The sequence below is a fragment of the Colossoma macropomum genome, unplaced genomic scaffold, assembly GCF_904425465.1.
Source record: "Colossoma macropomum unplaced genomic scaffold, Colossoma_macropomum, whole genome shotgun sequence".
NCBI classification, from domain to species: domain Eukaryota; kingdom Metazoa; phylum Chordata; class Actinopteri; order Characiformes; family Serrasalmidae; genus Colossoma; species Colossoma macropomum.
This window is the reverse complement of record NW_023494791.1, coordinates 24,009,064-24,026,262: the sequence shown is the minus strand read 5'-3', so window position 1 is coordinate 24,026,262 and position 17,199 is coordinate 24,009,064. Positions and strand designations below refer to the sequence as shown.

The 17,199-nt window shown below is 39.0% G+C and overlaps 2 protein-coding genes across 2 annotated transcripts; one reads left to right on the top strand and one right to left on the bottom strand.

Annotated features, from left to right (window-relative positions):
- The first annotated feature begins 49 nt into the window (after positions 1 to 49).
- polr1b (RNA polymerase I subunit B) lies at positions 50 to 9,759 on the top strand. The gene is given in 16 exon segments (XM_036574539.1): positions 50 to 346; positions 2,070 to 2,237; positions 2,362 to 2,508; positions 3,015 to 3,107; positions 3,109 to 3,148; positions 3,295 to 3,431; positions 3,636 to 3,859; positions 4,058 to 4,229; positions 4,481 to 4,649; positions 5,411 to 5,692; positions 6,650 to 6,783; positions 6,979 to 7,149; positions 7,552 to 7,708; positions 7,988 to 8,184; positions 8,351 to 8,601; positions 8,789 to 9,759. Coding segments are annotated over 16 exon segments (3,402 nt in total). The 5' UTR covers positions 50 to 169; the 3' UTR covers positions 9,672 to 9,759.
- A 345-nt stretch (positions 9,760 to 10,104) lies between these two features.
- Positions 10,105 to 12,188, bottom strand: LOC118810625 (N-acetylneuraminic acid phosphatase). Its single transcript, XM_036574540.1, has 2 exons — positions 11,988 to 12,188; positions 10,105 to 11,409 (listed from the first exon to the last, which is right to left on the bottom strand). Exons 1-2 carry the CDS (start codon positions 12,147 to 12,149, stop codon positions 10,774 to 10,776), a joined length of 798 nt encoding a protein of 265 aa, XP_036430433.1. The 5' UTR covers positions 12,150 to 12,188; the 3' UTR covers positions 10,105 to 10,773.
- Between the last annotated feature and the right edge of the window lie 5,011 nt (positions 12,189 to 17,199).

The following is a 17,199-nucleotide window of genomic DNA, read 5'->3' as shown; positions in this document are numbered from 1 at the left end:
TAGTAGTTCAGCCTTTGCAGAGAAGTTTCAGGAGCAGGTTAGGAAAGCAATATCCCCACGCGCAGTTTATGGACTTTTATTTTGAAACGAAACAGACAGCGTTAGCGGAACAACGTAAACACACCATTAGTGCCAGGTTCCTGTTGCCGACACATGTGAGGGAAACAGCATGGATTTCTCCTCGAAGTGGAGCAGTTTACCTGCTGCTCCGAGCCTCAAACACCTCACACAGACGGGCTTCGGCGTCCCGAAGGACAGACAGCACGCAGCAGTGCAGGACCTCGTGAAAGCCCACACCGAGTCGTTCAATGAGGCGGTCACTGATGGCCTGTGCCGAGTTGTTGAGGTAAGTTGAGTAGAGAGCGCTCACGTGGAGCAGGGCCACCATCGGCTTTACCGTCGTATCCACAAAGCGGAGCTGTATTTTGGCATTAATATCTCATTGCATTGTGGCGTTAGTGTAGATATATATTTAGGTGGCGTTCGGAGTTAAGTTATGCATAATAGCCTAGCTCTGTAACAGTGGTTAGTGTAATTAATTAACGTTAGCTTGTTAACGTTACTGCCTGGACAGAAACGATTACTGACAGAGTTGAATTAAGTTACACTGATTGTTTTAATTCTGCATAATTTCATCGTCGAGATGTAAACACAGTCATTCAGAGTGGTTTAATGTGAAATGGTGAACGGCAGAGAACCCTACAGACTCAGGTTTCTTTGAGTTCTTTACAGTGGTGCTGTTAGGAACCAGGGGTAGTGATGTCTACAGTGTAAATATAGCTATTTTATTTACTGTTCTAAACCACCAGTGAACCTGCACGTGTCTTGTGGGTTTTTATATGTAATGTTGATGATGGCAAAGTAGTGATAAATCTGTCTCGCAGACTATTTTGCCTCACAACGCCCTGCATGTATTCATCCGCAATAAATGGATTAAAATACATTGTAACCCGCAACGTTATCACAAAACTATCGTAAAACCGTGTCAGACTTAACTTTTCTGTGCAGGAGCTTTTAGAGGCATTAAACTCTTCAGACGTCTGGTTCCTATCACCACCACTGTGAACAATTCTGAATCTGTAAATTTCTCTAGGTCGGAGCGTTTCACATCAAACCATTCTGAGTGACTTTGTTTACATCTCACCCATTTAATTATGTAGAAGTTTTGAAAAATTGATGGAGTTCTCCTCCCCTAAGTACAAAGGGCTCACATGGAGCAGGGCCATCCGCATCATTGTATCCACACAGCGGACCTGTATTTTGGCAAAGCAATTTGGATCAATATCTCATTGCATTTTGGTGTTATTGTACATACATATGTCTTCTTAGTTGCATAGCAGTTACTATATGCTTAATAATATGTAACTAGCTGACTTGTTACTGCCTAAACAGAAAGGATTACTGACTTGAATCAGTGGAAATCCACTGATTTTTTTTTTTACTACTTAAATTGCTGCATAATTAAATTGTTGAGTCATAAAAGTCATATAGAGTGGTTTGATGTAAAATGCTCCGTTGCAGAGAAACATACAGACTCTGATTTCTTTATAGTGGTGATAGGAATCAGGGGTTGTGGAGCCAAGAGCACAAATATCGGCATTATATTTACAGTCCACAATGACCAGTTTATGTATACATATCTTGTATTTATGTGCAATGTTAATAATGATAAAATATTGATATATCTGAAAAAAGCTTTTTTAGGGTACTACACTGCCTCGACCTCACTACATGTATACCTTTGCCATGATAGGCTTAAAAAATCATTTTGGCAGAACCTCAAAACCAAACATAAACCAATGTCTCTGACATCAGGCAGTGTATTTGTGTTAGTAATAACTTTATGAGAGGTGGCTTTTAGATGTATGAAGTGCTTCAGTAAATGTCTCTAGTACAGGTCATTTCAAAGCAAATCACTCTAAATGACTTTATTCACATCTTAATTTACGCAGAGATTTTGAGATCTGTTGAATTCCCTTTTAACTAAGAAAATGTGAATCAGCGTGGTTTGTGCTGTGAAAGTATAATCACTTCTAGTGTTTAAATGAATTAACCTCACTTAACTTCAGGCCATTCCTCCTTTGGAGTTCATGTGCAAAGGGGACAGAATCAGCCTGGCGTTTGTGGAGGCCACCATCCACAGTCCTACTGTGGCCAAAGGGGCGATCTCTAAGGACCTTCGTGTCTTCCCTGCTGAATGTAGAGGAAGGAGATGCACATACAGAGGAAAGCTGGTGGTAGGTTTTGCTGTACTTTGTGTACTTTCAGTTCTGCACAGACCCTGCAATCAGAGCTTGTGTTATTGGATTGTTGCCATGACTTCCCTCCTTGTTCATGCCACCGTTGTGTTTGTCTCTACAGGCAGATATTAGCTGGTCAGTGAATGGGATGCCTAAAGGAATTATAAAGCAGTCTTTGGGGCAGGTGCCCATCATGGTAAAGTCAAAGCTGTGTAACCTCTATGGCCTCTCACCTAAAGAGCTTGTGGAGCATCACGAAGAGGCAGAGGTGAGGACGATGCTGGAGACTGCCCTATACAGTCATAACACAGAGCGACAAACAAAGAAAACATTATTGGCAGTAGGACTTGCCCAATATGATGATATTTACCATTATAATGATACTTTTTATCACTGTGTGTGCCACAGTTTGCTTTTCTGAGCATATTGTGGATATTGTCAATACTTTAGAGCACTGACCAACTGCATTACAAAGAGCTTGGATTTGGTGCGGTGCAATATGTGGAATATTGATTACAATTAATTTGTATTGATGCTGTTTTTTAATGCAGTTATTTGCCTATGCAGTTATTTGCCTATGCCAACTTATCAGATATATTAAAAAAAAAGTCACATGTAGTGAAAATATCCTAAAATGTCATGATATATTTTTGCCATACCACCCACCCCTCTTTGGAAGTACTGTAGCATTTTTAAGAATATGCATCTGTTATCCTGTATGTGCTTATTGCTTTCTCCCATTGTTTATTGTTCATCCCTATTGTTGTCCTGTAGGAAATGGGAGGCTATTTTATAGTGAATGGTATTGAAAAAGTGATCCGCATGCTTATTATGCCAAGGAGGAACTTTCCCATCGCTTTGACAAGATCAAAAGTTTAAAAGCAGAGGACAGGGCTACACGGAATATGGTGAGTGCAAAACCCTTATAACTTTCTATTAAACGTTTAGCTCATTGGTAGTTGTTCTGGTCTGCACTGTACCTAGCCTATGAAATAGCTGTTTAGTATGCAGGTGTTTAACTTGGTTCATTAACTGATTGTTCATTTTGGCTCAGGCATTTCGATGCGTTGTGTCAGAGATGACCACTCAGCCATCAACATGAACCTTCACTACCTGGACAACGGAACAGTCATGCTAAACTTCATTTATAACAAAGAGCTCTTTTTCCTTCCACTTGGCTTTGCTCTAAAGGTAACTCACATACTTTTAATGAATGTTTATGTTGTAGTGCAAATGTCTCTGTATGTCAATACATCAGTTTTTGTCATTTTTCGTATAATTTCACTTTATAAAAATGGGTACAGTTTGCACTGTGTTGTCATTTCATTATTTACCAATAAATATGTTGTAAACTGACTTAAAATCTTAATGTGTGTGTGTGTTTGTAAATCTTAGGCCCTGGTGGACTTCTCAGACTACCAGATCTACCAGGAGTTAATAAAAGGCAAAGAGGAGAACTCCTTCTACAAGAGCTGTGTGTCAGAGATGCTGCGCTTGGTGATGGAAGAGGGCTGCACTACCAGAGGGAAGGTGCTGAACTATCTGGGCCAACGTTTCCGGGTCAAACTCTACTTGCCAGAGTGGTACACAAACGAGCAGTGTGCTAAATTCCTTCTAGAGTAAGTGCTCATGTGGAGTCACATGTAATCTCAAATACACATTATGCAAATAATATGAACATAAAGGCATTCAAGACAATTGTATAAATTAAATTATGGTCACAAGTAGCTTTTTTATCAGGCTAATAACTGCTGTCTTTGGCTGACTGATTGGGGAGTCTATTAGGACTGAAACTGGATTTTCTCTTTTGTCTGCAGTGAGTGCTTGTGCATTCATTTGAAGTCAGATGTAGAGAAGTTCTACATGCTTTGTCTGATGACACGGAAGCTGTTCGCCTTTGCCAAAGAGGAGTGTCAGGAAGAGAATGCAGACAGTCTGATGTGTCAGGAGGTGCTCACACCTGGACAGCTCTACCTTATGTTTCTGAAAGTAAGCTTGCAATTATATACAGCTGATATTTTTTTTGTGTGTGTTTCCAGCAGATTGTCAAAATGTTATCTCCAATTTATTCATATATATATATATATATATATATATATATATATATATATATATATATATAATGTGTGTGTGTTTTTATTTATTAATTTTTTTTTTTACATTTACCATGAATTGACTGATCAATTCTGGAAAGGATACTGAAGCACCTGTGCTTCATTGAGGTCTTTGTATGTTTTCAGGAAAAAATGACAGGCTGGCTGGTGTCTGTGAAATTGGCCTTAGATAAGAAGACCCAAAGAGGTGGAGGATTAAACACAGAAAACCTGTCCAAGATTTTTAACTTGGGAACAGACCTCACTAAGGCCTTTGAGTACCTACTGGCTACAGGCAAACTTATTTCCAAAACAGGTATCAAAGTTTAATGCTCAGACATAAAAACTCTGTGTTCAGTATAAGAGAGTATATAGAGTCTTGTTGGCATTTTGAAAGCTGCTTATTTGTTTATATATTAACACTTCAAATTCACAGACTTATTATATCTTAAGGATTACTGCTAAGGATTATTATTCAACGATTGCTTAGGAGAACAAAGCAGTGATTTATTCTTAAGTTACAGGAGTGAGAAGTTATTTCTTAGGTGAAAAAAACGAAGAAAAAAATGTTATTTATTTAAAACGTCTTAATTTTAAACCCTTTTCTCTTAAAAACGAGTTTTAAAAAAGTTCTTAAATATTTTCATAGCCTTATGGCAGTCTCTCAGTTTTACACAGTAAGAATTGACAGGGTAAACCCCTTAAACTGTAACTTCTAATGAGTATGAATTTCTGAAGTTTGAATTTCCCTGTTTGCTAATTCTTCCACCGGCACTTTGTGTTTGCTAAATTTAGTTTGATTTTGTTTTACCTCCATTTTGTTGTCCTCAGGTACTGATGTGATAAAACTGAATAACTAGTTAACAGAAATATGGTAATTGTTTCTGGTATATCTATAAAAGGTAACATGACTTTGATAGCCTACATATGAAAACATTCTGATTTTATTAAAAAAGGACTCATGTTTTAAGAGAATACTTGCATCTTTTGTAAGTTTTTTTTTCTTAAGAAAACCTGTGGGAATCCAGAGCACCTGGGCATTTAAGGGGTTAACTGACACATCTTTCTGCCCTTCAGGTTTGGGAATGCTTCAGAACAGCGGTATGTGCGTGGTGGCTGACAAGCTGAATTTCATTCGCTATTTGTCACACTTCCGCTGTGTACACAGAGGAGCAGTCTTTGCCAAGATGAGGACTACAACAGTGCGAAAGTTGCTGCCCGAGTCCTGGGGCTTTCTCTGCCCTGTGCACACTCCTGATGGAGAGCCATGTGGCTTGATGAACCACATGACTGCTCACTGTGAGATTGTGACCTCAGTTTATCCCACCACCACACTGCCCGCCCGGCTGTGCTCTCTGGGTAAGCAGCGATGTGATTGGGGAATAACAAATACGCTATACCTTGTGTTAAAAAAAAAAAATCCAAAGTTGGGACACACTAACATCATTTCTGTTTTTTCCCCTGCTGCTGGTGGGCTGTTTTTCCACCATAGCTTGTTCTCACTGAGCGAGTAAGATGGCAGGGCCTCGCTTACCCCTGTTTCTATGTGACCATAGCTACAGTTCCATGGAATTTCTGTACAAACTGCATGCATAATACGAAAAAAAAAAATTCCACATTTTAGGTATTGACAATTATTATTATTATTTTTTTTTAACTAAAGTTCAACAGAAAAAAAATTGTCAACATTTCATAATATATTACCAGCAATTTTCATTTCCACAACCTACAACCGACAGCCTTTGGAAGCAACAAAACATTTTTCATAACACTTTGGATGGAATGTCTGCATTTGCATAGTCAAGTTGAGGGACAGAAATGGATGATTAGCTTTTCCTCCTGATACAGCTCTCCTTTAAGCAGTACTAAGTTAGAAAAGATATGTGTGACTCTATAGGTGCATTTAAGGAGCCGTATGCAGCCTTTGCTCTCTAATAGTAAGGGATGCTACGATTGGGGAAATGAACTACTTTAGAGAAAACTAAATTGCAAAATTACCATGTTATCATATTAATAATCTTACTCATTGTTTATTCCATAACTGCTTACTGTTCATCTGATGGGAGTTTTAATCTGTTATAAAATAATTACACACTCCCAGTAGAACACAAGGATTTACTTTTCATTTAAGAGGAATGTATCACGATTGTAGCCTCAAACAGACAGAAGATTTATTAGATCAAGTAATTTTTTTTCTTTAAGCTTTATAAAAGTGATTTTGTTGAATTCTTGTAAAACTTTATATTCTTACATATTGATCACTGATCCAAGAGTGGCTTTGAGACTTTAGAGTAAAAGAGCTTTTAATGTTACCAGGTGTAACTCCAGTGGACGCTACTCCTGGTCAGCCGTACTCCTGCTGCTACCCTGTGGTACTGGATGGGGCTGTGATCGGCTGGGTGGAGAAAGACCTCGCACCCTCTCTGGTGGAGTCTCTCCGCAGGTTTAAGGTCAGTGAACCTTGCAAGAAGTTTAGGAGGATCTTTAGCAAGTTTTATGTTAATACTTACACATTGAAAGTAAGTGCAGCACCTGTTGCGAGAGATTAGGCCCATTGCCTTTTATGCCCATTGCCTTTTATGCCCATGTGATCATTGACCTGTACTGTTTTCTGTGCTTTCTGTGCCAACATCTCTTCATCATAGGTCCTGGGTGAGAAGAAGATTCCTCCGTGGACTGAGATCGTTCTGGTTCCTCAGACTGGTAAAGCCAGCATGTACCCGGGCCTGTACCTCTTCACTACATCGTGTCGCATGATGCGGCCTGTCCGCAACCTTGCCCTGGGCAAACAGGAGCTCATTGGCACTTTCGAGCAAGTGAGAGAGCATTCAAATGTTTTTTTTGTAATAATATTGCTATCACTCTGTGATCATGGAAATCTGCATTCAAGCCATGTAAATCCACACAGTCACTGTTAGGTGGTCACTCATATATCTCTACTTAATTTTGAATGGGATGTGATAAAATGGAATTTGTTTTTTTTTTCTAAAGTAATTTTAGACCACTTCTATTGCTCCATTCATGGTGAAATTTTACCATAAAAAGCAGAGCTGGTATTTTCAAACGATGTCAAAAAATACAGATCATGTTAAAAATGGAGATACAAGGTTTTGTCCTGACAGCGAAGATATAATGAAGTTTACTGACACACTATGCACTATGATACATCAATTATTGGAAATACGTTCGTAATACGAATGTACTGTTTCTCTGCTCAGTTGTACCTTAATGTAGGGATATTTGAGGGTGATATTGAGCAGGATGTGACCACACACCAGGAGCTCTTCCCCCACAGCATGCTCAGCGTGGTGGCTAGCTTCATCCCCTTCTCTGATCATAACCAGAGCCCTAGGAACATGTACCAGTGCCAGATGGGTAAGGCTGCTATCTCATTCCTGCTCCACTACTTTTAGTTTCTCTAGATGCTATTCTATTCTGACATTGTGTGCTTATTTTATTTATTTTTTATATATTTATATATATATATTTTTATTACACTCCCCCAAAGCAGCAAGCATTATATTAACCAGTGACCAATTATGTCGTTTTGTAAGATTTAGTTTACTTTATAAGAAAGTAGATAATAAAAAAATGCATGGCTGATAATTATAAACTTTGGCTTCTTTAACACTTGTCATCTCTTCACCTCTACAGGTAAACAGACTATGGGTTTTCCTCTGCACTCTTACCAGGACCGCTCTGATAATAAACTCTATCGGCTGCAGACTCCTCAGAGTCCTCTGGTCCGACCAACGATGTATGACCACTATAACATGGACAACTATCCCATTGGCACAAACGCTGTAGTGGCCGTCATCTCCTATACAGGCTATGACATGGAGGATGCCATGGTCAGCATCAGTAGTAGCAATAATAATAATAATAATAATATCATTATGGTCAATTAGCTAACATGATTGATGTGATTAGTTTATCTTTGTTTGTTTGTGTGTGTGTGTGTGTGTGTTTTTATTATTATTTATTATTATTTTTTTAATATTACCCTTTATTTTTCAGATTGTGAACAAGTCATCATGGGAGCGTGGCTTTGCCCATGGCTCTGTCTATAAGACTGAAATCATAGACCTGTCAGAAAAGGTCAAAGGACAGGATGGTGTGGTGTTCGGGACTAAACCGGGTGACCCTAGGGTGGGTGACCGACTGGATGTCGATGGACTTCCCCCTATAGGAACAGTCCTGAATTATGGAGACCCTTTTTACAGCTACATCAACCTCAACACAGGCCAGAGCTTTGTCACCTCATTCAAGTAAGCTATCAGTGATCCATTATGAATTATAAAGTCTTTACATTGTTAATCACACAGCAAGTGCACACAAAGTGCTTTAAAACACCAGTAGGTGGCAGCATGAAGTTTATCCAAGGTTGAACTCTGCTTAATGTTAATATTCTGAAGTGTACATTGTGATAACTGCTTATGTCACTGTTTCTCTCAGGAGTCAGGAGAGTTGTGTGGTGGACAACATCAAAGTTTGCAGCAATGACGTAGGCACAGGTCGGTTCAAGCGCATCTGCATTACGATGCGTGTCCCGCGCAACCCGACTATAGGAGACAAGTTTGCTAGCAGGCATGGTCAAAAGGGCATCTTGAGCCGCCTGTGGCCAGCCGAGGACATGCCGTTCACTGAGAGTGGCATGACCCCAGACATCTTGTTCAATCCACACGGCTTCCCCTCGCGTATGACCATTGGTATGCTGATCGAAAGCATGGCAGGGAAATCGGCAGCCCTCCATGGCCTGTGCCACGATGCCACACCCTTCACCTTCTCTGAGGAAAGCTCCGCCCTGGAGCACTTTGGTGACATGCTGAAGGCAGCAGGCTACAATTACTATGGCACGGAGCGGCTGTACTCGGGCCTCAGTGGCCTGGAGCTGGAGGCCGACATTTTCATTGGGGTGGTTTACTACCAGCGGCTGCGTCACATGGTTTCCGACAAGTTCCAGGTGCGGACCACTGGAGCCAGGGACAAGGTGACCAATCAGCCAGTTGGGGGCAGGAACGTGCAGGGTGGCATCCGTTTCGGAGAGATGGAACGAGACGCCCTGCTGGCCCATGGCACGTCTTTCCTGCTGCATGACCGCCTTTTCAACTGCTCTGACCGCTCTGTGGCCCAGGTGTGCATGGACTGCGGCAGCTTGCTGTCCCCCCTGCTGGAGAAACCGCCACCTCATTGGTCAGCCACACGCCATCGCAAGACCGTCTGCTTATTGTGTAAAAAGAGTGACTGCATTGAGACAGTGTCCGTTCCCTACGTGTTTCGCTACTTTGTGGCTGAACTTGCAGCAATGAACATCAAAATCAAATTAGACGTGAAGTGAATGTAATAACTGTCTGTATGAACACATACAGTACTAATATAAAATGTGATGTATTGTTCAATTCCTCTTAAATGTCATACCCATGAAATCCAGTGTTTCCAGTCAGTCTCTCATAATTGTAATAATACTGTTTTTGTATTATTTGCGTTTGTTGTTGATGCATTCACAACTTAAACTCAAAGTGCCTGAAATAGCTCAAACGAGAGAGAGAGATGGCCCACTCTGTCCCAGGGTCAAATGATAGGGCTTCAGAATATTCTGCCTGTCAAGGACAGCAAACTAGTCTAATACTTATCTGGCAAACATTTAGTACAGAAATTTGTATGTATGAGAACATCATGGAATTCCCTCAGGCTTGTTTGTGACGTGTGAGAATAAACCAAACATTTTTCTCTGTACAAATGTCACAGTAAGCTTACAACATGGATATTAGTTTTGTAAGATATAAGATAATCCTTTATTAGTCTCACAACAGGGAAATAAACAGAAATTCAGACTTATTTTATGTAAGATGAATTATTAGTGTTTAATTGACTACGGAACAGAGACTTGGACTTTTATACTAAAACACTCCCCCCTACCCCCCCCATCACAGAGTAGCTGCTGTTCATGCTGTTAACCACCAGGTGTCATCATTCACTGGTTTTAAAAGCTTTGAGCAACGAACTTTTCCAGCACCGTTTAAAGGAAAGCTTCAGTTTGCCATCACTAGCTGCCACTATTATCAGTGCTTTTAGTAACTGGATAACCTATTAGTTATTTCAATGATTACTTAAGTAATAAGACTTTTAAAAAATGGATTTAAGTACATTTGTGATGATCAAAAAATACAAAATTATTTGATTAAACTAAGTTTAAACTTAAATCTTTATTTTTTAGATGTTTTAAAAACAGTGTGTCAAATGGGTCTCTGTTTCTTACTGCAATAGAGGTCAATAGGAGAATTTAAAATATGCAGCATCATGAAAACTCCAAACTTATTAATGCCATGAGGAGGTAACTGAGAATTGGGACAGCCCTTCAAATTCCAAATGTAGGAAAGCCCTAAACTGGGATTTTTTACTAAGACATGGGTCACCCCCATAGTCTTACATAATAAACATTATCTCAGATTATCCAAAACTTCAGGCAGGTCCAGCACTGATGGGATGGTGTAATCTGGAGTCACAGTGTTTTCTGGAGGGGATCCTCCTCTCTTGTTTATCCATACTGTAGCTCGAACCCCTGCATTAAATCCACCCTGGATATCTGTATCTAGAGAGTCTCCCACCATGATACAGTCCTGTGGGTTCACCCCAAGCAGCTCAAAGCAGTGTGTGAAAATGGAGGATGCTGGTTTCTGCTCAGCATGCTCTCCTCCCACCACAACAGCACTGAACAGTCCCTCACACCTCAGCGCCTCTATCTTCTCCCTCTGGGTCTGAGAGTCACCATTGGTCAGCAGCAGCAGCTTGTAGGAGCACCTGAGGTCTTCCAGCAAGGCCAGCACTTCAGGAGATAAAGCTAGAGCCTGGAGACGTGTGGTCTTCCATGTGTAGTAGCAGTCTGAGGCCAGACCTTGGCCAGGATCCACAACTTCTACTTCCTGAAGGGCCTCGTGCCAGTGATTTATCCGAACTTTGTCTATCGTCTGGTCTTCTGAGGGGTCAAATGTTTCCTCAAAAAGTTTACAGACAAACCGTTCACAGATATCACTGATGTTTGAATGGTCCAGTTTGTTCTTGAGCAGTTCACTGACCTGTAAGGATTGGACCAGATTGTACAAATTTACAACATTTTTGTACAGTTAATTGATACAGATAGTGTTTGTAGGCCATCAGTACTTTTGACAAAAGATAAATTCTATCATTAAACATAAAGATCAGTCTCTGCTAGTTATTGAGTCATTGGCTAGTTCCACATAGTGTTTTATTTATATAATCTCAAAACAATGACCACTTGTGCTCTTTGGACAAGGGGGGCTGTCATTCTGGAAGAAAAATTCAAGACAGGAATACATGATAGTAAAGTGACTTATCCGCGTGTTCACATAACTTAATCATCGCTTATAAAGTTAGGCTGTGGTTCATTCATCTGGCATGAACTACATCTCCCATAATCCCTCCTTTATATTAGGCTTCTTCCGGCATATGCCTCTTTACAGCCGTATCATAAAGTCACAGTAAAATCTTTTTTTTAAACAAATGCAGTTTCCGGGTTTCAGCGTGAGTTGAAATTAGTCATATTTGGGTGTAAGTTACTATTTATAGTCCTGAAATTAGCACTCGGGTGTGCGAAAACATTAGTTAATGCGAACAGGCGCGTTTCATTCATTACCTTGTGAATCGCCACTTTACCGGCTCCTGCTGTATCAACAAGCGTGTTGTCCAGGTCGAACAGAATTACTGATATTCCACGGTTTTCCATGTTACTCCAGTAATCTCTGGCTCTGTCCTTGTCATCTGAGAGCAAACAAACTGCTTTCAAAACATTAACCATGCAGAATCCACGAGCAACGTCAGCAGGATGCAACGTGAGTTAGGCATTATGGGAGATGTAGGCCACAGGATGTAATTTTAGCTCGGCATCATGGGTGTTGTATTTCGTTGCTCACCAATCAGATGAGCTAAATGTCCTTCATTATGGTCTAGGCCAGAGGTGCCCAGTCTTGGTCTTGGAGAGCTACCTTCCTGCAGAGCCTAGTTCCAACCACAATTTGCCACACCAAGTCCCTGATTGGATGAATCAGATATATTAGGGTTAAGTAAGGGGCTAATTTGAAACAGGTTGAAACTAACCAGGGTTGGAAACCACTGGTCTGGGCTAAAATTTTAATACAGTTTGCTAAAGAAGGCACAAATTATTATTAATTAGATTAAATCTAATTAGTATACATGAATGCAAATCAGGCCTATATAAGGCAGCATTTACAGACTTGCTGACATTTAAGGGACAAACAGAGCAAATCAAAAGGCAGGTGATATGCTGACAGGCACTTGACAGGATCAGAAAGAAGATCCATTAGTAGAAGAGTGAGACTTATCAGCAGCTGCTCCTGAGGCATAGGCTACAAGGAGATGAGGCAGTGGGACAAACGTGAGTGAAGTTACATGAAAATACCTTGGTTCTGGTGCTTTCCCAGGTTCTTATCACATAGTTTCATTAGTCTGATGATCAGATAGGTGAGCCGCTGCACGCATCCTGACGTTGAGGGAGCTGCTGTGGATGAACTTACTGAGTGAAGTTACATGTGTACGTGTGAAAAGTGGTGTCCACAAAAAGAGGAACATATGGGGCCCTCATCATGACCTCAGAGTGACCTGTTCACAAGCTCAACATGGTGATCAAGAGATATGTAAGAACTCCTGGACAAATTATGTCTGTATGTTTTTCATTTTAAAATCAAGTTGGTTAAAGATTTGAACTCTGAAAGAGCAGTGAACAAACACTGTGTGCGCGTTTTATTTATATACATTTGAAAAAAGGTCCATTTGTTGGTTCAATCCATAAATTCCATTTCCTGCTGCTGTTTATTGTTCTACATTTTGCTACTTTGATTCTCAGCCTAATTATAAATGATGACATAAGCTCATGTTAATGGGCCTCATTCACCAGCCATTCTTAAAAAGAAATTTCTTCTTAAAACCCACTTACGGAGTTTTCACAAACATTCTGACATTCACCCAGGTTTTTTTTTATTTGGGGTTTGTTCTTAGGTATGAACAGATTCTACACACTCAAGAGTGCAACAATTCTGCAGTTTAAGAACACGTCATGAAACTGACAGACTTTTTCTTAGGACCTTTCTCAAGAACACATTTAGGAACAAACTTAGGAAGATATTGGAGAATAAGGCCCGATGTTATGTAAAGGTCCACAATTATAGGCAAACTTGGTAAATAAGTAAAAAGATTGTAGAAAACAAACAGTAACATTACTGAGACATTGTGGTTATCAAAAATTGAAACAAGCATAGATTAAATGCAGCTGACCAACATAACACATTTTCTCAATCTAAATCTGAAATCAAAATTTAATTGAAAGATAATCTAAAAATTCAAAAGTTAATTAAGAATAGTATCCTGATCATATTAGAACGATTCTTCATGTCACCCAATTTAAAGATCGACACTGTCTTCCTGTCATCTTTGATTGAAATATATTGAGTTTTGCCCACCTTGAAAATGAGTTTTGATTATGTTACTGTGCACCAGCAGGCACACAGAAATACTATTAATAAATAACATAATTTTTCACCTCCCACTCCCACCACCGCCACCTAGCATTGAGTGAAATGGTCAGCTAGCTCAGAAACCCTTCTTGTGTTTCACTTGAAAAAACGTTCCAGACTGAAAAATGCATTTTGATTTACGATTCACATTTCACGGTTTCATGATTTCATGATTTCAAGTCTACTTTAAAGTTGATGTGAAACACAACACATTTTCTAACGCTTGTCTCTGAGCTAGCTAGAGGTGGGCAAAAGTCACTACATGTTGATGGAAGACTACGGGACATTTTTTTCATGATGTATTGAATTTTGCTTAAAATGACCAGCAGCGTAAACTAACAAGGTAAAAATGTCTATTCTGATTTAAAACTTTACAGAACTTTTCTTTCTTATAGCTGCAGTGATGGATCGCGAGACCCCCGATCACTGGGACCAAAGCTGTCTAAACATATAAATGATCATTTCCCAGCAGTGATTATGCTTCCCCATTTATGGACTTGTTTAGGTCAGTAACTGTTGATCTTACTTAATTTGAAAGATCTTTGCTTGCTCCTTTATGATGTATGACAACTGGGACGTCGTTTTAAAGAAGTGGACGGCCACGATATTGGTCTCTAAAAGTTGTGACTGAAATACTAATTCATTTGTAAATAACCAGCCCTCACCTCCCTAGAAATGGAGTGACCACAAGACTTCCATTACATATTTCTGACCACTAGAGGGTGTTCAGTCATTACTATTTGTGTGTGATTAGGTTAAACGCAAACTGCAAAACTGGTCCATGTACACCACATGATGTTGTTTGGTTGCCCTCTGTGGAATGAGCTACTGTCAGAGGTGGGGAGTATTGAGTTACATTTATTCAGTTTCATCTACTCAGATAATAGTCTGGGTTTGTGCTTTGCTGAGTATTTGTAAATTGTCTGTAAATAGAGTTGCACTGGAACAGTCAATGAAAGTCGATGGTTTATTTCTCTAATAAAGGTGGTTTAATCATAATACAGCACCGATATTGTGTAAAGGCCACTGCCGACACTGTAAAACATAATAACTGCACTAACTTAATTTTTTGGTTTACTTTACTAATTCGATAAACTTGCTAATACAAATTTAGTAACATACTATTTCCGGTATAATCCTTAGTCAAAAAGTTGCCCAGCATTCTTAACGGTTGTGTTTTTTTGTTAATTAACTCTCATTAATCTAATTTATTCTCTTTTGCTACTTCTACATCTACATTTGTTATTCTCACTATGGTGGTGTTTTGTGTTCCAGTTTATCAGTTCAGCCTGGAGCCATAAATGCTAACAGAATAGCAAACGTGCATTAAACTATTAGAGTCCTCAGAAATGGGTGATTCTGGTCTTATCTAAGCAATGTATATGTTAGTGTACAAAACAGTCCATTGAATACAATGTTGTATTAATTGATGCCAATACATCACACAAGGAAGAGTATTTGATTCAAGTTAACCAAACTAATTCAAGATTAAGCAGAACCTGAAAAGTCGAGTGCTCCCAGCTCAGTGGACACTTTTTATAATCACTGGGCAGTTTAAGTTACTTTACTTGCTGTAGAAGTGTGGATCACTGAAAATGAGAAAATATCTATAACTAATAAATAAAGTTAATTAAGCTTGAACCTTTGGTGGAAGTGGCTTTACTTAATTTTTTCAAGTCAATATGTTTGCACGATATTTTAAGCAAAAGTTTATAATTTAAATTTACAGTGAACAACAAATATCACAAAAAATCATGATTTCTTGAAAGTGGTCTATAATGTGTTTTGGAATGAAACCCTTACATTTTACTTACATTTTTAAGTATTTTTGTGGAAACATAATCTACTGTTTAATTAGTTAGTAATTCCTCTTTTCATTACACTGTTGAGAGTCACACTTTGTTACACTTCGTGATTGGTCACATGTCTGACGTTTGAGGTTTATCATTTTATTTTAGATCAAAAGGACACCAAAAAGGAGGAGAACAGAGTTTAACACACTTCAGTTCCTATGCTGCTAGACACTGGATGTAGTAAGAGGCAATTCAGTAGTTATTCAGAAGTTATTCAGTATCTGCTATGGTTTTTTTTTGTACCTTTCCTCTTGTTGTTTTTCAGGAATGTGTTTTTCACCTTTACATTCGTCATGGTTTCACAAATTAACCATATTTTCAAAACAAGTATTACTTTGCACTGCTCTGTCCACCTCTGTCCACTGGTCTAAAAAAATACAGGTTCTCTGTAAAGAGCGAACCGGAATGTTCCGGACAGTGCGGTGACAGTGACGTTCTTGGAAAAAGAGTGTATGGTAATGCACGGAGGAGGAAAAAGTGAGAAGAATGGAATGAATGGAGCACCGTAAATTTAGACTTTTTAAAGTAATGCAGTGTGAAACAGAGACCAGCAAGGCACGTTTTTCACCCCCTGTAATTCTGCCCTGTTTTTCCTGGCTTCAATACATCTCAACTGCACTGTTCAGACAACAGACATTTACATTTACATTTAGTAACTTTGCAGCTTTGTGCCTTGCACTGAAGATTCCTCACTCACATAGTCTGCTGTCTGCACTCATGTTTACCTGAATATAACTGAGATGAAAACACAGCTGTGGCGCTTGTCGAAGCTGTTCGTTTGGATTGTGTTTGCTTCACTGTAAGCTGCTCTGGACAAAAGCGTATAAATAAACATATACAGTTGTGTGCAAAAGTTTTGGTGCCGCTGGCTTTGTTGATGAAAATAAGTTAACACACTTCTGCATTTTAATTTTAATGTGCAATTACTGTTTATTTGCTGAATGTAACATATTGAGAAAAAAAACATGAATTGTGGCCTGTGCAAATGTTTATGCATTCTGTATTTTAGATTTTGTTTTATTTTTTTCCCAGTATGTTAATTCTCAGGATATAATTAGAAATCATGTGCTAAAATTTTCAGAAAATTGCCATATTTAGGTTTAATGTGTGTAGAGGATGTGTTAACTTTTCACGTACAAAATCAACAAAATGTGTAATTTTACCAGGGGTGTTCATAATTGGCATACAACTGTATGTAAATGTAAAATAGCAACAACAATGGCAATAATAATAATAACAATAATAATAATCATAATAATAATGGCATTTATAGCAATAAAAGCAGTCAAACTAACTTGCACTGTGCCTCACTTTAATTAGCTTTGAATAAAAGTGTCTGAATAAATGTAAATGCGAATATAAAAACAGAAAAACAAAAACAAGAGCAACAATAATAAAAAAGAATATTGATGGTATCTAATGTTGTAAAAACTGCTGAACAAGCTTGTCTTCTGCCTCTATGTGC